This window comes from Mustela nivalis (assembly GCF_964662115.1).
Source record: "Mustela nivalis genome assembly, chromosome: 18".
Taxonomy (NCBI): domain Eukaryota; kingdom Metazoa; phylum Chordata; class Mammalia; order Carnivora; family Mustelidae; genus Mustela; species Mustela nivalis.
Window position 1 is genome coordinate 26,212,908 of NC_139037.1, and position 26,160 is coordinate 26,239,067.

Below are 26,160 nucleotides of genomic sequence, written 5' to 3' on the forward strand. Positions count from 1 at the left end.
TAATGGTAACAATAATAATAATTTATTGAGCATTTCCTACTTGCTAAGCCTCTTTATATGGATTCTTTTTTTCATCTTCAAAATCAGCACCACAACTGCCCCTGCTCTACAGATGGGAAAACTAAGGCACAGAGAGCTTAAGTGGTCTGTCCACAGTCACACAGCTAGCAAATGGTAAGGCCATTTGAACCCAGGCAGTTGGGTTCCAGAGCCTATAGCACTCACCAGCTGGCCAAGGGCTATGGGCATCCAGAAATAAACAGAGAGCAGAGGATCCCCACCCCCACCCCCAGGAGAAAAGGGATCTGGCTCCAGGACCCTCACCATGCCATCCGCAGTCGTTATTACCTGTCCGATGGCCTGCAGCGGGGCTCTGAGTGTCTCCCCCAGCCCACCTGCTCTAGCGCCATGGATGCCCAGGACCCCAAGACCCAGAGCGAACAGCTGCATTGGGAAAAGAGAAATGGGTGTGCAAACAGTGCAAGAATCCTTTCTTCGGTCACTCAGCAGGAGCAGTCCCAGAAGCCGGACCCCTCCATCTGGTGTGTCATGTCCCCAGACAGGCGGCAGTATTTCCAGATAGGATTCGGTGAGCCAATGGCTTCTGTGCACAGGCCAACAGCTCCCCCTGGTGTGCAGCCCAGGAATGGAGCTGGCTTTAGGAGCCCTCTCCCTCTTGCTCCGACAGAGGTCAAGGGCAATGCTGATTCTCCACAATTGTAGCCTAAGCTTGGTTTTAGATCCCATACAGTCACGCCTACCAGGGGCAATTCAAACCTACGCAATTATCAGAGGGCCACCTGGCCACGGGCCACCTTCCTCAGGAGTCAAGGAAAGAGGCTCTGCCTTCCCATCCCCAGGAAACCAGGGGAGGCAGAGCAGCGCACTGCCCTCTGGGCCTGGGGAAGCCACGGAGGTAGAAAAGCCTCCCTGGAGGCCACAGGGGCCCCTGGTGTCCAGCAGCTGGCCTTCCACCTTCCCTGGGGGAGCCCAGAGCCTCGGGCCGCAGGCGGCCAGAGAGACGAGGTCTTCTGGGCGAGGAGGCGCAGACTACAGCATCGTCTGGGAGGAGCTGAACCTCTCCATCTCTGTCTCCATCTCTGCCTCGGAGCGGTGCCTCTGGGAGCAGAACCACAGGAAGAGGAAGAAACCTGCCAGGGAAAAGCGGGTCAGCGGGAGACTAGAAGGGGAGACGCGGGGCCTCACCTAGAATGCAGGGACCTCCTCAGTGGGGGTGAGCTGGGCTTCCCTAAAGCCCAGGAGAAAATCTCAGAGTCCCTCCCTGTTGGAAACCAGAAGGGGCAGAGCACAGAAGCTGGCCGACCAATTGTCAGCAAGCCAGAGGGTGCCTCTGTGCAAATTAGGAGGAAATGCCCCTTTCTATGGACCGAAGGAGCCCCAAACCAGCTTGACAGGGAAGGGGAAGCTCAATTTCAGCCCCTGACTTGCCCCCTTGACCTGAAGCCTTGAGCAGTCAACATCTGACCAGCCGAGCACCACCCCCGGGGCTTCCTGCACGCCTCCCGCGGGCCCTACCATACAGCGAGTTGAATGTGGTAAAAAGGAAGAGCTGGGGCAGCAGGAAGACGTCAAAGGAGAAGAAAGCCAAGGCCCAGGTAGTGCCCAGCAGCACGGTGAGGCCCAGCACGGTGACGCTGTCCCGGCAGGCCCGCGGGTTCAGCACCCCGTTCCGGGCCCGCAGCCGCTGCAGCACCCGCAGCGCCCAGACCAGCACCACCAGGTTGAAGAGAGACGTGAGGCCACCGTAGCCCATGACCAGGATACTGTGCACCCAGCGGTTCTGCACCCAGCACCTGCAAGGGAGCAGGGGAGGGGGAAGTGCCAGGGTCGGTGTGGCGCCCCAGGCTGGGGGCGGGATGGGCGTGGGTACAGAGATCCTGGTCTCTGGGCCTCTGGATGGGCTCTTGAACTTGGTCCTGTCCCCCAGGCCAGACCTGTTGCTTCTTGTGTGACCACACGGGTGAAGTTCGGGGCCGGCTTTCCAGCTAAGCCATCACCTTAGGGCCCCCTTGTCACCTCGGCCCCCGGCCTGAAGCCCTCCATGTTCTCCTTTCCAGCCACACGGGGCCCTCTTATGCCTTTATTCACTTGAAAACTCTTCCTCTCCTCACTTCTGCATCTCACCTCTCTCCCTTTCCATGGCCAGCCCAGCTGCCCACTTGTCCAAAACTCTACCAGATCCCTGACCCGGGGCCCTCTTCCTGGAGGCTTCTCCACCCACCCACAAGGTCAACATCATCTCAGCACCATCTCTGTGCAAAGGGCGCCCTGGCCCAGGAACCGCCCCCTCTCAGCTAGATGGGGCTCACGAGCAGTGAACAGCTGTGGCACATCAAGTGAGAAGCAGGGTGAGGCCACCAAGGGCCGAGGGAAGAGCAGAGGCCTGGCCATGGCCCCAGCCCTGCTCCCAGACCCTCCCTGAGGCCTTCATGCCCTTTGTGTCCCCAAAACATCGGCGAGACAGGGGGTGCCTTTCACCCAGTCATACACCATGTCATACGCTTTCCGTGAGTGAGCCCATCCGCTCCACGTGAGGACCATATGAGGCAGGTCCATAGTTGTCCCTGCCCTGCAGAGGGGGAAACTGAGGCTCGGGCTTGCTCAGAGGCAAAGGTGGGACTTGAAGCCCCACGCTCCACGCCCAGAGCCTGTGCCCCTGTCCCAGTGAGGACCATATGAGGCAGGTCCATAGTTGTCCCTGCCCTGCAGAGGGGGAAACTGAGGCTCGGGCTTGCTCAGAGGCAAAGGTGGGACTTGAAGCCCCACGCTCCACGCCCAGAGCCTGTGCCCCTGTCCCAGCCCCCTGCTCAGGCCCCCGCCGTGGGCACCTGCTGCCACAGCCACAAGGGGCCTTGGTTGTTATTTGGGAGATTTATGCAAGGGGCTCATGGATCATTCCTTTTCACTGCCACCTAACTGTCCCACAGGGCTGGCTATGTAGCCATAGCAACTTATTAACCTTATTCACATGTCGGAGGGCACTGGAGATCCTTCCAAAGGTTTGGTTATTGCTGTTCTGTGTTCAGGAACACAAATAGACTTGGTAAGGGCTTTATAAATGCAGGAGAATAAAAGTCACGGAACCCCGGGGGAGAGGGAGAGGGAGGGAGCCTCGGAGAGGGGGGTTCTTGAAGTGGGATACTCTGTGACAGCCCAGCAACACTGTGCTTCCTGCCCCCGCCCAGTCCTCCGGTCCCCAGCACATGTTAAAAAACTACATTGTGTGGAGTGCCTGGGTGGTTCAGTGGGTTAAGCCTCTGCCTTCAGCTCAGGTCATGATCTGGGGTTTGGGGATCAAGCCCCGCATCGGGTTCTCTGAGCATCAGGGAGACTGCTTCCCCCCTCTCTCTGCCTACCTCTCTGCCTACTTGTGATCTCTCTCTCGTCAAATAAATAAAATCTTTAAAAAAAAAAAAAAAAAACTACATGGTGAAGGAGCCCTAAGTCACACCTCTAAGAAAGGAGCCCCACCCCCACAGTGAGAAGAATGAACCCCAGCCCACCTCTCTTCCAGGAGGCTGAGAGGGGTAGTGGGGGAGGGGGCTCTGGAACCAGCCTGCCTGTGGCCAAGTCCCAGCTCTTCCAGGAACCACCTGGGTTTCCTTGGGTGGGGTTCTTCAGCAGCCTATGCCTCAGTTTCCCTAACTGTAAACAGACTGACAGTAGGACCTACTCCTTGCTGCACGGTTTAAACAGGTGATAGGTCGTTCAGCTACTCTCCCTATGTTGGCCGTGAGAACCTTCATTCTTAGGGCACAGGAAGAGGCAGCAGAATCTGTCCCGCAGACTGCCCAGGTCACCTGATACACACACACACACGCACACACACACACACACATGCTGAACCCTGTCCCTTGGGGGGGGGGGTCCCAGCCCCCGCAGTGCTCTCCCTGCTGAGGACAGTCTGAGGGCTGGCAGCACTATGCAGGAGCAGATCAGGGCCACAGGAACCCGAAGGAGCACAGCGGCGGTGGGAAGAGCGAGCAGAGTTCAGGAGTGGGCTGACCTCCTGGAGCAGGGTCGGAGAGCAGGAAGGGGAGCTCGGCCGATTGCCGCACTCGGCCAGGAGCCAGGGGTCCTGCTGCCCTGGGCGTGGAAGCCCATGAGCAGGCACCAGAGCTCATGCCGGTCTCCCTAGAGGTTGCCAGCCTAGAGCAAGAGACTGCCTCTGCAGGAGACCTTGGGATCCAGCAGAAAGGCTATGGCAAAGCCTGGAAACTATCCCTCTCTGAGACACGGCCCCCTCCTCGCCCCCCCAGCCCTGCCTATAGGACACCCTGTTCAGAGCCCCTGGGCCCTTCTGCCAGAGCTAGGGCACCTGCCACACCCCTCAGGGCACTCACATGGACATGTTCTGGAAGCCTGTGCCATTTTCCTGGCTGCTGGAGACTGGAATTGTGCAGGGTCCGTATGCTGAGCTCTCAACAACAAGGAGCAGGACCAGCAGGGCTGGGACCCCTGAGAGGTAAGACAGAGGCTCAGCACCTGTCAGGTGACCCCGAGAGGGGCTGGTCATGGGTCCCTGGGGCTGCTAAAACAGAATTCCACTGAGCAAGCAGGGAGGGGAAGGTTTCTTCTGAGCCCTCAGGCCCTGCCATATGGACCAGCTTCAGGACACTTAGCCTGTAGGTCTTAGAGGAGGCTGCGCTCCAAGACAGTGTCACTGAGGGCTCCAGGGTGGGGTGGGAGTGGCAGCGGTGGTGGGGAGATGGAGCTAACAGGACAGAGGGCTGGCAGAACTCAGGAGGAAACCGAAATAGTAAAGAGGAGCTAGGATGGGGTTAGAGGTGCCAGTGATGGTGGTGTCAGAGATAGCGTTGAAGACGAGGATGAGCATGGTGGTGATGACGGAGGTGAAAGTCGTGGTAGAGTCAGGGGTAGACATATTCATGGCATTGGTGGCAGTGTTGGAGGTAGAAATGGTGGAGATGATGGCGGAGGTGATGGAAGTATCGGAGGTGGTAGTGATGTTGGTAGATGTTGTTGGTAGATGATGGTGTTGGAGCGATGCTGATGGAGGTGTTGGAGGTGATGGTGATGGAGGAGTCAGAGGTGATGATGGAGGTGTTGGTGGTGATGATGGAGGTGGTGGAGGTATAGGGGACAGAGGTGTGGGAGGTGGTGATGATGGAGGTGTTGGAGATGATGGTGATGGAGGTGTTGGAGGTGATGGTGATGGAGGTACTGGAGGTGATAATGGAGGTGTTGGAGGTGATGTTGGAGGTGGAGGGGATGGAGGTGTTGGAGGTGGAGGGGATGAAGGTGTTGGAGGTAGAGGTGATGAAGATGTTGGAGGTGACCGTCATGGAGATGTTGGAAGTAGAATGGATGATAAGAACAGTAGAGCAGAAAGTAGTGGCGAATGTTGACAGGGATGAGCCGTGCTCAGGATGCAGTAACTATGATGAGGAAGAGGAGAAGAGAAGGGCATGAGTGGGGTAGACACCCTGTCCACTGTCCAGCCAGAAGCCTCAGGGAGCAAGATCGGAGGGAAGTTCTGCTTACCCCAGCCCACTGCACAGAGCTTGAGCAAGTATCGGCGGATATAGATGTTGTAGACGTGCCCAAGGAGCAGGTAGAGATTGAAGCCTTCGATGGCCGTCCAGGTGAGGCAGCTGAGCAGTGCGAAGTGCAGGATGGCAGCCACTGCTGTGCACGCTGACCCAGGCACAGGGGGCGTGGCCGGCAGAGGACTCAGCAGGAAGGCGACATTCAGGAGCAGCACGGAGGCGTGCAGGTTCATGTGTATGCGTGTCATGGAGTCGCCCTGCTTCCTGCACATGGAAGCATGACCTTCCATGGTCTGGGGACATCACCCAGGCAGTGCCACCCCCCGGGGCTCAGGGACACATGACTGAGGTTGGGGGTGGGCGACAGGGACTGAACAGCAGCCACACAGCAAGGCTGGTCTCTTGCCTCCCAAACTCCATGCCCTGGAGGAGCGCACCCTGCTCTGGGGGATCAGTTAGACAAGAAGGAGGGGTGCTGAGCAGCAGCAGGTGGGCAGACCCGGCCAGGGGGCAGGGGAGTACCTGGCTTGGAAGTGCAGCAGGATAGTGAGAAGTGAGGACACGATGGAGATGCTGCAGCCCACCAGGGAGATGTATATGAGAGGCACCAGCAGCTCTCTGGGGATCGGGGCTTGGGACAGCTGCTGCAGGAAGGAAGGGGAGATGGGGGACAGAAGCATAGAAATGCCCTCCCAACAGTGACAAGGACCTGCTAAGACCTTAGCTCCAAACTCCCCTGTCGCACCACAAACCTCACTGTGGTCCTGGCTTTAAAAAAAAAAAAAAAAAAAAAAAAAGCCCTGGCAGACACAGTGGCTTTTGCCCTCCCTCAACTCCCATCTCCCCTTTTTCTACGAGAACCTCCCCTCCCCCACAGTCTGTGCACATGGCCGGTCCTACTATGTGTGGACAGGTGCACTAGGCCTGATTTATCAGAGCCCTCTCTCCTCCTGCCGAGTGACTGGTTGAGGGATGGGAGTGGGACACACTCCAATGCAGTGGAACCCAATCCCAAGACTAGTTGGCAGAATTGGGTAAGAGAAAGCTCTCATTCTACTGGCCTAACAGCTAGTAGGACATGAGCCCGGGTGTGCTAGCAGCCATATTATTATCCTGTGGGGAAACCCTGTCCAAAGGCTAGGCCAGCACAAAGCAAGCACGGCTGGGAGGGAGATAGAGCCCTGTCTTGGTGATATTGAGCATCTGGATCAAGCCGTGCCTGAAGCCTAACATAGCTTCTTCAGCAACATGAGTTCTTAAGTTTCTCTTTTACCTCCTTAAGCCCATTTGAGTTGGATTTTGTCCCCTACACCAACCTCTGCCTTGTTCCTTTTGCTTAGACATGGGGCCCTTTATTGTTTTGACTCCCCTCAGCTGGACTGGAGGCACACATACCATGAGAACAGCGAAATAGCTGAGGTGATTGCAGCGGCAGAGTACCCTGGAAGGTGAGATCTGCTCTGTGCGACAGCCCTCAGGGCTCCAGACCCCCCAGTAATGTTTACTGGCTCCTTCCTTCCAGAAGACACAGGTCACCATGTAGCCTTCCTAAGAGAAGAGGCTGGAGTTGGGTGCATCCAAGGGATGTGGGGGATGGCCGTGGGTCAGAGTCTGGAAATTGTAGGGGCCAAAGTTGATTCAACTGCACCCTAGTCAACATTTTACCAGGCACTGGCTGGGCTTTGGCATCAGACAGTACCAGACTGCAGCCTCACCTCTACTCTGACTCTCAGAGTAACTTGGGCAAGTTGTTGAGCTTCTCTAAACCTCAGTTTATTCATCAGCAAAATGGGATCATCTATACCCAAGTCCCAAGGATGGTATTAAATTACAGGCAGTGAGGAATCTTGAGAGTCCAGCTCTGGCTGGACAGTAGGTGTTCTGTGATCAACTGTCCCCTTTCCCATCCTCCCCATGGAGAACAATGATGGTGCAGCCCCAAGCCCAGTGCTGGGGAGAGACTCACTCACAGGCAACCTGGAGGCCAAGTCATATGGGTGGAGAGGGGAGAAAATGACACAGGCAGTGCCATGGAAAACCACTGAGGAATGAACCTTTGCAGGGGCAAATCCTCAGAGCAAAGAAAAGGAAGTATGGGGGCACCTGGGTGGCTCAGCGGGTTTAGCCTCTGCCTTCGGCTCAGGTCATGGTCTCAGGATCCTGGGATCGAGCCCTGCATCAAGCTCTCTGCTCAGCAAGGAGCCTGCTTCCTCCTCTCTCTCTGCATGCCTCTCTGCCTGCTTGTGATCTCTGTCTGTCAAATAAATAAAATCTTTAAACATTTAAAAAAAAAAAACTTTAAAAAAAGGACGGGGGGAGTATGATGGAGAAATTGGGAGTGCAGCACAGTCCCAAAGAGGCTGACAGGAAGTCAGGGCAGAACACTGGGCAGGGCAGGGCCTGGGCTTTTAAGGGATGCCAGGGCCAGAAGAGTAGAGGCCTCAGAGCTTATGCCCGCCCGGCAGCCCTTCTCCCTTCCTCCAGGATCAGCTTCTGCATTTCTCTGGAGAACCCACGCCTCCTCCCATGGCAGGTTACATGAATCCAGCCCAGTCCCTGAGCCATGTGACCTGGGCCTAGCCAATCCCACATTCCATTGACCTGGTTCAGAGATGGACACATGGCCCAGCTGTACCTTTAGAACTCCGTTCTGGGGGATGCCTGGGTGGCTCAGTTGGTTAAGCAGCTACCTTCGGCTCAGGTCATGATCCCAGCGTCCTGGGATCGAGTCCCATATCGGGCTCCTTGCTGGGCGGGGAGCCTGCTTCTCCCTCTGCCTCTGCCTGCCATTCTGTCTGCCTGTGCTCGCTCTCTCCCCTCTCTCTCTCTGATAAATAAATTAAAAAAAAAAAAAAAAGAACTCCGTTCTGGGACCCTGGTTTGCACTGATGAGGAAGAGCCTACTGAAAAGAGGGGACAGAGGTCTAGCACTTAAGCTGCCATCTTGCCAGAGTAGAGAGCCAAGGCAGGAAACCATTGCTGAGAAATGGAAAGAGGCTGAGTCAGGATGGCATTATATAAGCCCCTGGATCCAACCATGCCTGAAGCTTGAGACCTCTGGACATTTTATTCACGTGAGTACAATCAATTCCCTTTTGTGCTTAAGCTGACTTCACTTGGTTTTCTATCACTTGCAACTCAGAGTCCTGCCTAGGGGGCATCTGTGTGCCTCATTTTGTTAAGTTTCCAACTCTTGATCTCATTTCCTGGTCTTGATCTCAGGGTCCTGAGCCCAAGCCCTGGCACTGGACTCCATGCTGGGTATGGTGCCTACTTAGAAAGAAAAAAAAAAAAAAAAAAAAAAAATCCTGCCTACTGCAGTAACTAAAAACTTCTCTCTGATTCTTTTGACAGGAATTTTAAAACTGTGGTAGATTTGAAATCGTTTGTTTCCAAAATGCTGCCACAGATTTGGGTTTGGTCAAGCCAAAATTCAACAGGAGAGCCACAAGGGGGAAGGGGAGAGGTGGAAATGGGGGCCCCCTCCCCCAAAAGTACCAGACTCTGGTTGTGCTGGAAGCTGATGCTGATAGGCTCGTTGAGGTTGCTCACGTGTCCCTGACCCAGCTGGGCCCCCAAGACGTAGTTATTGAGCACAAGTGAGTTGGCATTCTGGAACGACAGCAAGAAAGGCTGACTGCAGGGGATGCAGGGAGACCCCCGCTGAGGGCTCAGAACCCCCCCTTCGCCAGCCCCTTCCCCTGGAGGAGAGCAAGGAATATGCCAGTCACGTGGCCCATGTGCCCAACCTCGCAATCTTTCACGCGCCCCGTCCCCTCCACCCAGAAACCTGTCCTCTCCCCACCCACACCTCTCTGCCCTGTGTTGAGAGCATTCAGCCTCCATCCTAACTCACCACTATCCTCCCTCACTTTCAAAGCCAAGGTTAAAAAGGCATCTTTGTCTATCTCCCCTAGGACAGGCTCACACATAGGTTTCCTATAAGTGGGCCTGCCCACCATTCTCCTCTTACTGAGGCCCAGAAAGGGCAATGCCTGGGGACCACGATGGGCTGGTCCCACCCAGGGCCAGTCCCTTCCACGAGGCCAGTCAATGGTGTGGACGTTCACAGTGCCCCCAGGAAGGGGCCCGCACCCACCCTGCTTGGCCCGCCAAGGCACAGACCTGGAAAAAGTAGGCTGTGGAGAAGTAGATGCAGATGAGACGCAGTTCCCTGGGGCGGGCCCTGCAGGCGTCTTTGGTCAGCTCCGCAGGGAAGTACATGGCGTGGGAGACCCCAGCCTATGGAGGGGGCGCAGACAGGCTCAGCCTGGGGTGCATGGCCTCTGGAGCTGGCCCAACACTCACTGCTCCCCACTCCTTGTGACGCCTTCTGGGCCTGACCCCAGGCATTTCATTTCTCTGAGCCTCCACCTGCAGAGCTCTCTTCTGGTACGCAGGCTGCCCCTCCTCCCAAACGTGCTGAGGTCCCAGGCCCTCCCTCCAGGCCACCCCACTTTAAATGACCCCACCCAGCTGCGGCCCCTGGGGCTGGAGCTCCTCTGCCTTCAGCGCCCAGGCATTCAGTAGGAATCACAACGGGGTCTTCCGAGGACCCTGGATTCCCTGGCCTCTCCCACAGCTGCCTCCCTCCATAGACCTGCAAAAGCAGGAAGACAATGCCACCCTTGCAGGGCCATAGTGTACCCCCTTTTCCATCACTGGCATGAGGGACATCGGCCCCATTTTACAGGGGAGGCAACTCACAGCCAGGTGGGCAGACAGGATTAGTTTGGGTGGAGGAGGGGAGTCAGGACCTTAAGCCCTGCCTGCCCCCCATCCCAGCCCCCCACCACGACCTCTGACCTGGGAGTACTCCTCCATGGTGGTGCTGTTCAGTGAGAGGCCTGCGAAGCCGCAGCCCAGCTTGAAGATCAGTGACTGGATAGAGCGTGTCTGCAAGGTCAGGTTGTTGCCCCTGAAGCTGGCGTTCAACAGGCTATTCTCCAGGTCCCGGATGATGCTGAGGGCCAGAGAGCTGACCTGGGTCTGCGGTGGACTTGGGGGCTGGAGGGGCCCCTGGCAGCCTAGAAGGGCGGGGCCTCTCCCATCCCCAGACCTCAGCACACGGCGCGTCCCTGGTACACGCTTACCTCTCCACCCCACTCATCCATGTCTCCTGATTACCTCTCTATCTGGTCCAGCTTTGCTGACACCTCCTTACGGAAGCCCTTTCTGACTCTTCTCTAGTGGCTGAGTGAAAGGCCCAATAGTCCCTGGGCTTCCCCGGCCACTCACCAGCCCTATTCCCTCACCCACAGCTGCGTGCCCATTAAGATCGCGGACCCCAGAGAGAGCCCAACCCGAGTCTTGTCCCTCCTTCCCGCAAAAATGCAGAGATGGGATTCTGCACCAGGTTTCATGGCCTCTGTAGCTAAAGGCCCCAGCCAGAGAGCAGATTTGATGAGGGCAAGGCATGCTTATCCTGCCTCTCCAGAACCTAGTGCCAGGCACACAGTAGGTACTCAATAAATGCATGTTGAATAAATGGATTAACGGTCCACACTGGACAGCCCTGAACCACTGACTCAAGGTGAGAGCTAGGGGTAGGAGGCACAGCTGACTCTAGGTGGACGAGGGGATCTCCTGACTCACTCAGGAAAAGGAGCCGGTCTGCGGTATCTGGATACGGCCTCCAGTTTCCTCATGCATCGCAGGGGTTCTTGGGATGTGTCTGCAGAGAGCAAGTCAGACCTCTTATTTCAGCCTTTGTCCCTGGGCCTTCCACACAGCCTCTGTCTAGCTGCTGCCCAAGGCGGCCGCGATGTCCCCTTTCAAGCTCCCTTGGCTCAAGGGATTCCCCCTTTCATGTCACAGCCAGGGGCCCGGGCTAGGATGGCCCCCCAGTTCAGCATCACCCTCTTACCCATTGTCTCACTCTGAGAAGTCATGAAGCACAGGCAGAGGAAAAAGGCCCCCCGGCAATCCATGCCTCGTAGCTGGTCTCTTCTGAGAACCGTCTTCCGCCCTAGAAAAGATGCACGTCACTGTCACTGTGATAAGAGAGTGACCTCTCACTTCTAGGTGTCTGGCATGTCCCAAGTGGGATCATCTTAATTGATCCTCGTTACTCTTGCATTTCACAGATGGGAAAATTGAGGTTCAGGGCGGAAGTGGTCTTGCTCTGCATGAGGTTCCCTGAGTCAGGCGTTTATGACTCCAGAACCCCTGACCATTTGATCAGAAATGGCTGTCAGTAACAGCTTTGCCTGAGTCACTCCCCATCCCCAAAAATGGCCTCTCTGGGGGCTCCTCTGGGGCCCTGATTTCATCCAGGAAAAGCCACTTGGAAGCAACATGTAATCCTGTCCACCTCTGTCATTGATCCACATGTGACTTTGGACAAAGGTCTGTCCCTCCAAGCTTTTGTTTTCTGTGGTTTTAAATTTCTTTTTTAAGATTTTATTCATCTAAGAGCGAGCGAGCGAGAGAGAGCACAAGCAGGAGAAGTGGCAGGTGGAGAAGCAGGCTCCCTGCTGAGCAGGGAGCCAGTGCAGGGCTCCATCCCAGGACCTCCAGATCATGACCTGAGCCAAAGGCAGATGCCTAACCGACTGAGCCACCCAGGCGCCCCTTTTGTGGTTTTAAAATAAACTAAGACATTTCGGCTTAAATATAGCAAATTTATGTCAAATGCCCTGAAACTCCACTAAACCGAGAGTGAGTGAATAAAATGGGCAGAGAGCTGCAAAGACAGAACAAAGAGAAAGAAGATGACAGCAGGTGGGAAAGGTTAGCAAAACTCTGGAGATGCCAAAGCAGATGTCACCCTGAGTGCCTGCTGCGGGGAGAGGTGTGGAGTGAGGGGAGGGTAGTGGGAAGGGGACAGGGAGAAGCCTCACAACCCTGAGAACACTTGAGATCTAGAGGCATCAAGAACCTCTACAAACAGGGATGAGGGGTAAAACAAAAAAATGGGATATAAAAGCTTGTGAGGGTTTTGTTTTGTTTTGTTTTGTTTTTTGAGAGAGAGAGCACATGTGTGAGCCTGGGGTGGGAGGGGGCAGAGGGGCAGAGGGAGAGGGAGAGAGAGAATCCAAGCAATCTCCACACTCAGCAGAGAGTCCAACACGGGACTCGATCTCACGACCCTGAGATCATGACTTGAACTGAAATGAAGAGCCGATGTTTAACCAACTGAACCAACCAGGTGGCCCAACTGTGAGTCTATAAAGTGACCAGCTGGGGTCCCAGATTTCCTCCTCTACCTGGGGTGTCTAGGACCACTGTCACAACCCTACCACCCTCAACGCCACCCCAACATTAAGTTCATTCCCTGGAGACAGTGCACGATAGACAATCTAAGGGGAAGGATGGGATGCCATTCATGTATAGAAAAATTAAGCTATGTTCCTTCCCACCTCCTCCTCCACTCAGCTTCCAGAAGCCTGCAACAGCCAGGTGGCAATGCTCTAAGGCAGAAGAAAATTCTTCTCTAAAGAACTGGCCATTCCAAGAAAAATATCCTATTGTTACAGATGTTTTGGTGCTCCTCAGTGAAATGCCCAGGAGGGTGAAGTTTTCCCAGTCAACAGCTCCAACAAGCAGTTAAGTGTTAGTGCTGCACTCTCAAAGATGAATGGTCAACCAAGGTTCACTAGGTATTTTAAAGCACACACCCTCTCTCAGAAAGCTGCTGGAGGATACGCTCCAAGAGAACAAGGGAGTAAATCATGAAAGACAACATAGGGTACAGGAAATCCCACCAGAGAAGAGGTGAGACTACTTCACAGAAAATGCAAGAAGCTACTCCCCCCAGGTGTTGGTGGGACAGCAGGACCAGGGTCTATCCTATCCAGAAGGCAGCAGGAGAAAAGAAGGTTCCAGGATGGAACAAATAAACAACAAATAAAAGGAGGAGGAGGAGACTGTAAAGAATTGGGTGAAGCGTATACAAAATCTTTCTGAACTTTTTTTTTTTTGCAACCTCCTGTGAACTGATTGTTGCTTGCCAAAGTAAAAAATTCAAAGTTCAGTACAATGGAATGTCATTTCACTATCAAAAATCATGATGTCATTAAGGACATAAAAGAGGAGCACAGTATACCATTCACTGCCTAGAAAGGGCCAGTAGAACATCACACACACAATGGAATTACATGTATGGAAATTTATGGTAATATACATGTTTAGGCCTAGGAGCGTATCTAAAAGAATGGTCACCAAAATGTTAATAATGTTATGAGGAGGAGAATTCCCTTCTTTTTTAGGTTTTCCAGTACAGTTCAAATTTTCTACGACAAACATGTATTACCCTCACAACAAAAAACCAAGTCTTTAATGCTTAGAATTTTTTATGTTCCAAATGACTACCATTATGGAAAAATAATGGTGGCCTATTATTTATGAAAAAAAAAAAAAAAAACCTTGCAAAGCAATGTAATTCTATTCTTGTAAAAGTCACATTTGTTTATAGACCCAAGCTCTGAAAGCTGCAGGGGTCACTTGTGTGTGGTGAGGTTCAGACTCTTGTTTTGGGTGCCCCGATTTCCCAATGTTACCCCTACATTACAGTTATACGTTTCTCAATTTTTATTTACTCTTAAGAGAGTTGTTGGGTTTTTAAGGAGGCTCCCCACCCAGCATGTAGCCCAACGCGAGGCTTGAACTCATGAACCTGAGATCGAGACCTGAGCTGGGGATCAAGAATCAGATGCTTGACTGACTGAGCCACGCAGACGCCCCTGCTCTTCAGAGAGTTTAGAAATTTACATCTTTCAAATCCAAACGATAAGTAAATCCACAAAGGTGGAAATGCAAATGATCTCTGTCTCCTGTGTCACCCAACCACTCCCTTCCCGGGTAGTCTCCCCCAGGTAACTACTGCTGCTAGTGTTTGCTAAATCTTCCCAAGTCTCAAATAAATATAAGGATATAAGATTCTCCTCGTCTTACACGAAAACTTTTTTGGCTTGGAAATACATCTTGGAGAGCTTTCCATAACAGTACCTAGAGTTTCCACTTTTTCTTTTCCAACTGCACAGTCTGACGTTGGAGGGAAAAGCGCTAACTTATTCAGCAGATGCCCTCAGAACAGCAGACTGTGTGGGTTTCAGTCTTTGGTTCTTTCCAACAGTGCAGCTGTTCTGACAACATCTCTCCTAAGTCCAAGTTCACCATCCATCCATTTTTGTTTTACATTCAAAGCTTCCTTACCATCCTCTCGAAACTCTTTACATAGTAGGGAAATTAGTTTATGGTCTATTATGTGAATTGCAAATATGTTTCCCGGCTTATCATTTGTCTTTGTACATTACATATAGTTCTTCTGCTGTGTGTAAGTCTTTTTTCATGTGTATAATTTTTGTGTAACCAGAATTACCAGTATTTATCTCTTTTGGCTTCTGGATTTTGAGTCAAAGCTAGAAAGGCCAACCTGCCTTACTCCAGGTACAAAGGAATTCTCCTAAGTTTCTGGTAGGACTTGCGAGGTTTCATTGTTCACATGGGAACCCTTAGTTCATTTGCATCAATCCTGGAGTACAGTATGAAATAGGGATGCGATATTTTTTTCTGGGTGCTCCCATCCATTTATCTTAATATTATTTATTAATATATATGTTTATTTGAAAAGAGACTACAAGGGCTCCTGGGTGGTCTGGTCAGTTAATCATCTGACTCTTGGTTTCTGCTCAGGTCATGATCTCAGGGCTGTGGGATTGAGCCCTGGTTGGGCTATGTGCTCAGTGGGGAGTCCGCTTGAGAATATCTCTCTTCCTTTCTCTCTGCCCCTACCTCACACATCCCCCACCTCAAATAAATAAATCTTTGAAAAAGAGAGGGAGAAAGAATAGAGACTTTGGTTGGAGGCACAGAACACTGGGTTCTTAATCATTTGACCACTTGGTCAGCTACTCGGCTGTGTTATCTTGGGCAATTCTCAGAACCTCAGAGAAGAGAGGAAGGAAAGATCTGAGGAGACAAAGGAAGCACTGAAGGAAACAATTTGAGACGTTTCAGATGAGAAGACTGAGGGCCCATAGTGCAGACAGGATCTTGGGTCACCTAGTTCCCTCCCTCACTGTGTGAATGGGGAAATGGAGGCCCAGACCACAATGTGGATTTGACCTCCAGGGTCTGGACCGTAAGGCTTGGACCCCAGGCCCTTGGCCATCCTGCTCTGTGTCTACAGAGGGAATAGGGTGGCCTAAACCCAAGACCAGCTGGAGAAATCAAGGCCAAAGAAGAAATGAGACCTCCTCCAAGTACCCCAGATGGCTGTGGTTTCTACTCCCTTTCCCAGGGGCGAACCACAGTCCTCACTTCCACTTGAGACTTCAGTACCGCTCTCCCCAGCCCTTCAGAGCGGCCACTGTGCCTGTTCACCCCACACCCTCACCCCTCTCACCATCTACCCTGCAGCTCCTTATCTGGGGCTTCCTGGGAAACAGAACTCCCTTACTTGACGTCCAAGATGGTTCCAGAAGATCGTGGGAAAACTGGAAACTGCTAAGAGTTAGCCTGGGGTTACAGCAGGCCAGTGGTCAGGCTGGAACTCAAATCCAGCGCTGTAGACTCCAAGTCAGCTGCCCTCCCCACGCTGTGCACTGCAGCCTCTCCAAGAAGGCTAGGTGTCTGAGTTGCTCTACAAATGAGTAAGACTCTGTCAAGGCCAACAAAGAGATGGGGAAACATGCAGAGCGCAGGCCACAGGCTTTAGAAGATGCAAATTTGATAATCAGTTCCAGTAGTCAGTGCCTGGGCCATGACATTGGGCAATAAGTCCATTTCTCCATTTTTTCAGGGTGTCTTATCCATAAAGTGAGGCCAAGGAGACCTATCTCCCGGGAAAAGAGACTCAGAGACATTTTCCCAATCCCCACTGCAAGTTTAGGGCTCTGATCCAAAGGCCCAGCCCAGGATATATCTGAGCATAAGACTTGAAACCCCCCACCTTCCTCCCTGGGGCTGACCATGCATTCCCCCCCCCACCCCCCTGCAGCCTACCCTGTCTCCCACAGCCCCAGGCCTGCTGAGCCAGTCACACCCCTGCATGTGGCCCCACTGCTCCCCAGCAAACTGCTCCTGCCAGCCACAGGCTGGAGCTCCCACCGCTGGCCTCACCATGGCCTGGGAGATGATTGAACCCGTGGTCTCTGCAGGAAATCCCTGACAAGTAGCATCTTATCCCCATTTCACAGGCAGGGAAAGGGAGGCCACGCCAAGGCCCAGCCAGAGTCTGCGACCAAGCCAGCACCAGAGCCACTTCCCTGAGACATACTATCCCCAGGCTCTAGTCCAGGTCACTCTGAGAGGAAGGGCACCAGTAGAAACTTCTGGGCTAGAAATTTCTGGGTAGAAACATGTGGACCCTCCCCCATGTCATCCGTGGTACAGGTTACCAGATTCACCCCGCTTTACCAATGAGGAAACTGAAATCCAGAAAAGTCTAATAACTTGCCCTAGGCCACAGTGGGGAGCTAGGATTCGAACCCAGTGCCTAACCACTCCTTAATTTAAATTGCTCTTTAAAAAAATAAATAGAGGGCCACCTGGGTGGCTCAGTGGGTTAAGCCTCTGCCTTCAGCTCAGGTCATGATACCAGGGTCCTGGGATGGAGTCCCAAGGCGGGTTCCCTGCTCAGTGGGGAGCCTGCTTCCCCCTCTCCCTCTGCCCTCCCCACGCCCCTGCTCATGCTCTACCAAAGCAATAAATAAAATCTTTTAAAAAATAGATAGATGGAGAGATCGACAGATTTCTACATTCCCAGAGATTCTGGAGTTGCCACCAGAGGGTGAAGAGGATAAGGGCAGGTCCCCAGCCGGGAGCCCTTAGGATGTCACCGATCCTGGGCCCACCAAGGCAGGGACAAGCCTGGTGCCTGCTGGGGACCTACAGATGAGGACAGAGAGCTGCGGGAGCAGGGAATGGAACTGCCGGGTGAAGCTGACCTGTGGGGCCGCCGCTGTCCAGCTGCTGCGTCGCTGTCACCGTCCTGTCCTCAGAGAGAAAGGGAAGTTGGATGTGTGTGCCGGGGCTGCCTCTTTGCACCGCTCAGCCCAGGTCCTCAGCCCTCCCCTTCTCTCTTCAGCCGGCGCCCCCACACCACACCACACTCACGCCTCACTTCTTCTTTCCCCCGCCAGTAGCCTTTTGCTTCCTCTGAACTGGTAGCTGGGCAGGACATCTCTTGCTCTCACCCTTACCTGGTGCCTGCAGCACTTCCGGGGGGTAGCTGAACCTTGCAGAGGCGCTTGGGCTGTGGGGAGGCGGGAGAGGGCTGGCCCACGTAGCACCCAGCAAGGTTTCAAGACCCACCTCCGCTCTACGCCTTTTTGCCCTCAGTTTCCCCACCTTCAGAAAAGGGAGAATGATCCCCGCCTGACCTGACAGACAATTAATGGGGCTGAGAAGGCCACAGCCTCAGGCGAGGACGGGGTCTGACCGCCTGGCCTCAAACCTCAGGCCTGCCATTTACTGGCTGGGGGACTTGGGGCGAGTGACTGAAACCCTCTGAGCCGCAGTTTCCCCTCTAACATGGAGATGAGACAGTACCACCTCACGGGGTAGTGTCTGAAACCCTCTGAGCCGCAGTTTCCCCTCTAACATGGAGATGAGACAGTACCACCTCACGGGGTAGTGTGGCGCTTCTGGGAGGTGATGCTGCCAAACTCCCAGCACTGTGTTTCACAGCTGTGGAAAGGCCTCGCTAGGAACAGAGAGCAGGGAAGACCGGGCCAGACTTTGGCTAGAGGGCTGGTCCGCCTGTCCTGCTCCAGCTACTTCCTCTGCAGAACCCCCAAGGGGAAGGGGAGGTGTTTGTGTGAATTGGTGGGAGGCAGGGTGCTCTCTCTCGCTCAGCCAAACTCCCTGGGAAAATTCCGACTCAGGAATGTACTTTCCTATCCCCAGGGTGAGATGGGGAGGCAGCAAAGTGGAGAAAGCAGGCAAGTCCCAACAGGGTCTCTCTTCCCTCTTCCCCCACCCAAGCACAACCCACAGGGGGTAGCTCAGCCATCTACAGGAAGCTGGCAGAGAGCTGCGCCTCTGAAGGCAGCGAGACTTAGGGGGAGCGCAGACCCACGTCTCCAGGCCCACCACCACCGCAGCAGCAGCAGGGACATCCATGCACCTGTGACCTGACCCCTCGGCTACACTCCTGCTGGATGACTTGAGCAAGCCTTTGCCTTTCTCTGCACTTGACCCAGATCATGACCTCCAAGCCCTTCCTTCTGAGGTCTCCTAGCCACCTCTAGAATTACAACACCAGCAGTCTTCCTCCTTATGCTTCTTGTGAACCCAGACGGCTGCTTACGGGGCCCAGGAGGAGGCCCTGCTCACCCTGATACCCCTCTGTTTTCCACCCGGGATCTGTGCCAGCCTCACTATGCCTGGCCTCTGGTGGAGTGCTGGTGTTACCTCACCCTGCTCTCCAGACCCTAGAAACCACAGCCAAGACCCTCCCCAGCTCAAAAGCCAGCAGTGGCTCCCTATTGCCTTCATGGTCTAGACCCATCTGACTTCTGTGTCCGCCCAGTTCTGGATGAGCTTGCCACAGTCACACTCCCCTCTCTGCTCTGTCCCAGCTGCGACACACACATGTGCTGGGCAGGACATGTTCTTCTCCATCCCTCAGGGGCCCATAGGGCAGCTCCTGTCCTGCTTCCCCTGAGAAGGCTCCTCTGTCTCCAACTCCCCTATTAAACATCCCAGATCCCTGAGCATTAGAAGCATGCCAGTCCCTGGGTCAGCACCCCAGGCAGGGAGAAGGGCAGCAGGCCACCTCCCACCCCCCCACACACCATCCCCAGTGACATGTCTCTCCCCGTAGGGCTGCTTCACTGATCAGCGAAGGACAGGAAGGGGACCGCCAACAGGACATGTCATAAACTGAGTCGCACCATGAAAAACTCATTTAGTTTTCAGTGTTTTCCAATCCTGGTTGCATCTGAAAGAAGGCTCCGTTTAGAGCTAAATTTTCTCTAACTCCTCTCTTCCCCTGCCCTGTGTCCTTATATTTTTTTTTTCATTTTTCAACCTTTTATTGGACACAGAAAATGGGATATCTGATTTTGAATGATTTTTGTATTGTGGCAAAACATACATATAATTTACCATTTTGACCCTTTTGTAAGTGTACAGATCAGTGGCCTTAATTACATGGCCGTTACCACCACCTTCTCCAGAACTTTTCCACCTCCCAAAGGGAAACTCTGTCCCTGTTAAGGAGCAAGTTCCCTCCCCCTTCACCCTCTCCCAACAGCCCCTGGCAGCCCCCATTCCCATTCTACTTGGCTCTATGAACTTGATCACCCTAGAAACCTTATGGAAGTGGGATCACCTAATAGTTCTCCTGTGACTGGCTTATTTCACCTCACATGGATCAGCCTTTCCTTCCTTTTTGATCAGCTTTTCCTTCCTTTTTAAGGCTGAATAATATTCTTTTGAACATACAAATAGACCAATATCATTTATCCATTTGTCCTCTGACAGACGCTTGAGTGGCCTCTACAGTTTGGTTCTTGTGAAAGGTGTACAATCATGTTCCTATTTAACAAAGAGCCAGTTTCTAGTTTCTCAGTGGTGTTGTGTGGTTACACGGTATTTATTTTTATGATTTTCTTCTATTTATGGCAACCGATGCGGATTTCCTACTTACTCTGAAATACCCATACGTCTTACAACATGGAAATGATGGGCAGGGAACGTGCTAGGTGTTGATGGCAAAAAGTGGCAGCAGAGATACAAGACAGAAGAACTTCTAGAATGTGGAAAATAGCAACACAGTCCTCTGTCGAAAAGCCCACTGGGCTGAGCTGGGGAAGGAACCCCTTTGGAGGGCTGCCAGGAGGCGGACACCAGTGGGCAGTCTGGGAGTGTGGGTTCAGGAACAGTGGGGACAATGTTAAGTAACATTGAGTCAGATTGGGGCTCTCAGACCTTCTGGTTTTGTGCCTCTTCCAGGTCTGTCCCTTGACCTCCGATTCTCACTTTTCTCACTGTAGGCTGGTGGGGCGGCTGAGCAGTGAGATAATTCCTATGAACTGCCAAGCTTCAGGTCTGTCCCCATCTTGGTTCCATGACGGGTGGGATCTCCCCACCTGCTGCAAGGCACATAACTAGGACTACTTCCTTTCTTAAGAGAAAGGGCCCAGCTGTGATGTTCTAACTGGAACTGAAGTTTACTGCCAACTCAGCCTCCTCAACCTTCTCCAGCCCCTCTGCTGCCTCCAGAAACTCTGGGAAAGAACCGGGGGCTCTTGGCCCATTGCTGTCCTTACCAGCCATGGGACTTTGGGTAAGTCTGATCCATAAGCACCCGCTGAGCACTTCCTCAGCTTTGGAATCCTTTGGTAGTCAGTTCTCTCTGGAAGGACTCGGTCATTTCTCTCTAAGTGATGTTCTCTTCCTCTGTAGTCAGCTGCGGCTTCATTTGTACCTCGTCATGCCAATTTCACGAAACCCCACACTTTTTGCAAGATTTGCAGTTTCGCTTGTCTGTTCAGTTGCTTCATATCTGCAGGGTTAGAAACTCTTGATAGCAACTGATGGAGGCCAATTTGGGTGGGGGTATGTGCTGTGGGAGAGGGAAATGCAAGGCTGGTCTTTGGTTTCTGTGTACCTTGGGCCCGGGAAAGGCAGATATTCAGTACTCTGAGCACACAATCTAAATTAGGGTTAATCAGGACTTAAGGCTAATTTTTCTACAGCACTTTCAGTTTCCTTTTCAAGGCAAAGTCCTGATGCAGTCTGGCTGCCCTCGCTATCTCTGTGAAGTTTCAGTTGCCTTTTTAGAAAGATTCACCGCAGGGGCGCCTGGCGGTCTCAGGCGGTGGACCACGGGACTCAACCTCACGGTCCGGACTTCAAGCCCCACGGTGGGTGTGGAGACTACGTTAAGAAAAGCGGCGGGGGTGAGGGGTGGGGTAGTTCACCGCAGTTGCCTTCCAGGTACAGGATGCCCTGAGGAGAGGCGCCTGACCCCACTTCCCTTCCCGCTCAAACCGCAGACACCTTATTCCCAAGAGCAGAGGAAGCCCCACAGCCGCAGTGCACACGCCAGAGCGCCTTACCGTAATTGCTGGGGGACCGCCAGCCCGGCCCTGTCGCCAGCAAGAAGCACAGAGGCACTTCGGAGATAATCTCCGCCAGGTGGGCCAAGTGCACCACCACGGTTTCTCCACGCGCGTGAGGTTACTTTGGTGACCCTTTTGTGGTACAAAGGGGAAACTGAGGCCCGGCGACAGGCAGAGCCTTGTTGCTGACCCTAGGAAGAATGCAGGTAACAAAAGTGAACACTAGGTCAGCGCGCCCCACGTGCGGAGCCCAGGACACGCGCTGCCCACTTCTGCTGCAGGGCGCCTAGTGCGTTGCTGGCGCTCGGGAAACCTGAGGCGGGAAAGTCGAACCCTGCGGGGCCCCCAGACCCTGCCTTCCGTCCCCCCACCCTCGGCCCCAAGCGGGGGTGGGGCCTCTGGCCGCGTCCTGCTAGCTCTCCAGCAGAGCCCTCCGCCCCGGCCCGCGCCCCTTGCCCCAGAGTCAGTCTGGTGCCCCCACCCAGCGATCCGGCGGATCCGGGTCACACAAGGGCCGCCGCTAGCCGGGACCCACCGCCCCCGCCCCGCCGTCTCCACTCCCCACCCCACCCCCCCGGAGGGAGGAGGAGACTCGGCGGCCCTCCCTCGGCCCTCCAGGCGGCGGCCGCAGCAAGCCCCGTGCCCGCTCCGCCCAGCCGCAGCGGGTCGGACATCCGGAGCCCGCGGGTCCCCGGCCGAGGTGAGAGAGGGCGGCAGTGCAGGGGGCGGCAAGCCGCTGTGTCCCGGGAACTCCCTCCAGACAGCGAACCTTCCGCGGGAGGGAAGGGGTTAAGTTGGGGGCGTGCTGGAGGAGAGGGGCTCAGCGTCCGCAGCAACCCCCAAACTCCGAGCAGAACTTCCTAGCCCCTTGCCTGGGCTCCCCCCACATCCCGGGACCCTGGACCTCGGGTGTGGACGGGCTGCGGGGGCTGGTGAGGGGGGGCAGGGCCTCCTACGGAAGGCTGCGGGCCGGGACGGGACGGGAGGGGGGCGGCGGGCGGGGGCGGAATTTGGAACTCTCCCGGGGGACCCAACGTGGTCACCATGGCGAGTGCGGGATGGACGGGCGCACTATCCAATGGGAGCACGGCGTTGCCGCCCCGGCCCGCGGGGGCCGCCAATGGGAGCCGCACGGCGAGGTGGGCGGGACCGCGCCTCGCGGGGTCGGCAGCCCCCTCTGCCCTCCGCCAGCCGCTAGAGGGAGCGGGGCGTCTTTGCCGGACTGGGGAGGCTGGTGAGGGGGCAAGGAAGTGAGCGCAGACGCGGTTTGTGGCGTGGGAGGGCAGAAAGCGAATTTCTGGAAGGAGTTGGGGCAGTTAGAGCGATGGCCCAGTGCGAGGAGACTGGAGTGGGCCTCAGTTGCCTCACCGTTCTGATGGTGCGGGTGGGTGATAGCTGGCAAGCCCGTTCTCCTCCCCGGCTCTGGTTTCTGTATCTTAAGGGTGGGTTGTACAGACCTAGATGGGGGTTGGGTTGGTTCAGGTTGGTTCACGTTGGCGCAGGGTCTGCCCACTTGTTGGACAGAGCTTTTAGGAATCTTGTTAGTTCCTCTCCTCACGGTACAGGCAAGGAAACAGTCCCAGCTAGGGCAGAAAGTTGCCCATGATCACGCAGCCTATCAGTGGCAGAGCCGGGGTCTGGTGGGATGTCCCTTCTACCAGGGAGAATAGTTGAAGGAGTGGCTGAGAGGCCGGCTGGCCCCCATGAAAGACACACTCACTCTCTCCCATACCAGCTATGCCTGGCCACTTGGCCTGATGCCCGAGGACCCCCATCCTGTAAGTGTTCCCAGGGGAATTCATGCCCTCTGGTAGACATATCCCAGGAGTGGAAGCAGCCAATCCCAGCACTCCAGCCATAACCCCCAGGTCACCCCCACGTTGCTGCTGGTCCCCTTTGTAGGCAAGTAGTCACTCCTCTGGGCCTAAGTTGGCTGGCTATAAAGAAAGGAGTTCTCAATGTGATCTAGGACATCTAGATCACATTGAGATCCGAATGGCTCCTTGGCCTGAGATGGGGATTCCTGGGACAGGCCAGAGGTGCCTACCCTGGGGCTCAGGTCCAGCCTGCAGGCCCCGCTTACCTCCCTCACTCCTCTCAGTGCCTCCTGGTGATCCAGTGGCTGGAGCCCAGGCAGCAGGTCCGAGGAACAGGTGCCCACAGTCTGTGGGCTGACCAGCCTTGGACCCTGCATTTATCCAATCAGGCTGTCCTCTGCGGTTTCCTGCCGGGCTCTGCTCCCTGCCCACAGCCAGGCCTGTGGCCATGGGCAGCTCCAGAGCGCCACCTGAAAGGTTCTGGAAAGACGGAGGAGTGTTCTGAGTTTGAGGGAAGAGTTGGGCCACCTGGCAACCCCCAGGCCCCTCAGCTGGCCCAGATCCAGACTTCAGCTTTGCTCACTTCTCTCACTGGATATTGACCATCATCTAAACATGCTAAGGAAAAAACAAAGTTGTCCAGTTAGGCTACCTCGGGTAAGAGGACTGATCCCTGACCTGGCCACAAAATGACCTCTGCCTTTGACCTTGGCCACAGACAGTTTCAGACACTTGTCTGTTTCAGAGCATGGCCACAAAATGACTCCTTATCCTTAAGGATAGTTCAGTCTTCCGTCTTCACTAGAAGACCCCTAACCGTCCATCTTCTATCTATCAGCCTAGAATGCATTTATGCAGCATCTGCTGTATGCTGGACCCTGTGCTAACAGCCAGAGAGACCAAGATTTCTTGTGACTACTACTGAAGAACAGGGAGGTGCCAGTGTTTTGGGAACACTAATACTCTGTGTGAATACTGAATACAGAATACTCTGTGTGAAATCAGAGAAGGCTCCCCAGAAGAGGGTCTTGAAGGATGTGTAGGAGTTTGCTGATGGAGAAAGAAGCGGGGAGAGACCTTCTAAACAGTTCCACAAGCAGCGGGATCCACTGGTCACTTTCTGTGACCAAGGGGGGTGAGAGCCTACCCTGAGGCAAGTAAGGAATGGAAACATTCTAGTTTCTGTTCTGGAGTGGACCAACAGCTGCCTGGGGCAATGAAGATGCCTGTGAGAGTGGGTCCCACTGGGAGGACTGCCCAACTAAGGGGATGCAAGGTCACGGTTTAGCCTTCAGTTGCCCTCCCCACCAGCCAGCTTTAAGCAAATCCTGTATCCAAGGCCTGTCCTAGAAGCTGTGGGTAGTGCAAGTGTCTCATCTGGATCAGAGAGGCGTGTGTTGCAAGAGGAGAGAGCAGCTAGCCAGATCTAGCCGTGACAGTTTGTAGGGCTGTGCTCCCTGGGGAGCAGTTGGAGCTGAGGAGATCAAGGCATTTCCTGGAGGTGGTAGAACCGAGCTTGAAGGACAGGTGAGGGTTTCATCAGAGTCTGGAGTGGGGAGGGGGGCCATTCTGAGTTGGGGGAGCAGGATGAGCAGAAACTGTGAGGATTAAAGCAGGAATAGATCCGTCTGGCTGGTGGGAGGCAGGAGAGGGGCAGGTGGGGCAGGGAAGGCTCTCTGAGGGCTGTGGTGGCTGGTCCCTCCCTGATATGCTCTTTGGGGGGTGGTGACACCCTAGAGGAATCCACCCCCCACACACAAAAAACACATACCCTATGGGAAGAAGGTACTGAGCCTGGTGGGGAGGGGACAGGCAGGACAGGGCAGCCAGAGCCTGCTCTGTAACTGTAAGCTGAGCTTCTGGGTTGCAAGATTTTCAGTAACTGCATCGGTTACTAGGGCTATGTGTGAGTGTCTCCCCAGGGCTGTGTTATGTGAGTGGGATTGGAGTGGAGTGGAGGGGGGGATGAGGGAAGGCGTTGCTAGGCAGGGTCTGTCTGCCCTGAATCTACACAGGGTGCAGGGATCCTGGTGTGCTGGTCAGTGGGCTTCTCAAGAAAACCAGCTTTAGGACCCCCCACCCCTTCCCCAATGTGTGCACAGACAGCCTCCAGGGGACCCTGGGCTTGCAGGAGGAAAAGCAGAAGGGCTGTTCAGAACTCCTCTTTCCCTCTTGCTCCCCTTCCTCCCCCAGCCCCCAGGAGGGAGTGGGACAGGCTGCTGGGAAGGACAACAGGAGCTGAGCCTGGAGCCCACCCCTGCCTCTAGCGTGGGCGCCTGGAAGCCATTAGGGGCCTGGGCGGCGCCTGCCTGCCCCTTGCACGACAGGCTGGAGATTCCTGGACAGAGCCTGCCCCCACGCCACTGAGCCCCATGCCAGGCCTGGTGGCTCCCGGACACAGCGAGGATATGGCACTGGCCCCCATCCCTGCCACCCTCTCCGTTTAGGGGTGGCCAGAAGGGCCCAACAGACAGAGCCTGGAGGACCTTCCCCCCACTCCCTATAACCAGTGCGGCTGTGGCGGGCGCCGGGCTGGCACTGGGATTTCCTGCCTCCTCCCCTCCCCCTCAGGCTCTCACATTGTTTTTCTTTTCCAAGAGCTTCTCCTCATGGAGCTGGGCCAGGAAAACGGGGAGAGGAGGAGTGTGAGTGCCCATATGTGTGTTCGTGTGTGTCCGCGTTTGTCTTGGGGATGAGTGTCTGCATGTCTGTGTGTATCCTGCTGTGTGTTGGCTGCATGTGTCTCCAGGTGCATCTGTGACCCTCTGTTCCGAGGTGAGCGTCTCTGCAGCCATA

General features: G+C 54.7%; 2 protein-coding genes across 5 annotated transcripts in view; one reads left to right on the plus strand and one right to left on the minus strand.

The window, feature by feature from the left end:
* Positions 1 to 22,123, minus strand: ADGRG5 (adhesion G protein-coupled receptor G5). Of its 4 annotated transcripts, XM_082712418.1 has the most exons (15): positions 21,545 to 22,123; positions 20,753 to 21,048; positions 19,036 to 19,168; positions 17,423 to 17,466; positions 11,398 to 11,499; positions 11,127 to 11,205; positions 10,338 to 10,494; positions 9,657 to 9,773; positions 9,030 to 9,143; positions 6,927 to 7,079; positions 6,054 to 6,175; positions 5,527 to 5,795; positions 4,365 to 4,479; positions 1,537 to 1,814; positions 1 to 1,151 (listed from the first exon to the last, which is right to left on the minus strand). In XM_082712418.1, exons 3-15 carry the CDS (start codon positions 19,098 to 19,100, stop codon positions 1,051 to 1,053), a joined length of 1,716 nt encoding a protein of 571 aa, XP_082568544.1. In that variant the 5' UTR covers positions 19,101 to 19,168; positions 20,753 to 21,048; positions 21,545 to 22,123; the 3' UTR covers positions 1 to 1,050. The 4 variants fall into 4 exon arrangements, with proteins under 4 accessions (XP_082568544.1, XP_082568543.1, XP_082568545.1 ...); XM_082712417.1 differs by lacking the exons at positions 20,753 to 21,048; positions 21,545 to 22,123 and adding an exon at positions 17,678 to 17,724 and having other exon boundaries at positions 19,034 to 19,156; XM_082712419.1 differs by lacking the exons at positions 17,423 to 17,466; positions 19,036 to 19,168 and having other exon boundaries at positions 20,753 to 20,988; positions 21,545 to 21,738.
* The window catches only part of CCDC102A (coiled-coil domain containing 102A), a 20,068-nt gene continuing 16,023 nt past the window's right edge, over positions 22,116 to 26,160 (plus strand). The window contains exon 1 of the mRNA XM_082712429.1: positions 22,116 to 22,247. The gene's annotated coding sequence lies outside the window, so the exon portion shown is untranslated. The remainder of the gene's footprint in view (positions 22,248 to 26,160) is intronic.

Bases quoted from the DNA above. Each gene is read 5' to 3' on its own strand.
- ADGRG5 (XM_082712417.1), bottom strand. From the start codon at position 19,072: ATGTGTGTGTCGCAGCTGGGACAGAGCAGAGAGGGGAGT. The intron at 17,467-17,677 runs GTAAGGGTGAGA...CTCTGAGGACAG, and splicing joins GGAAGTGCTGCAGGCACCAG to GACGGTGACAGCGACGCAGC. The intron at 4,480-5,526 runs GTAAGCAGAACT...CTTACCTCTCAG, and splicing joins GCTCTGTGCAGTGGGCTGGG to GGGTCCCAGCCCTGCTGGTC.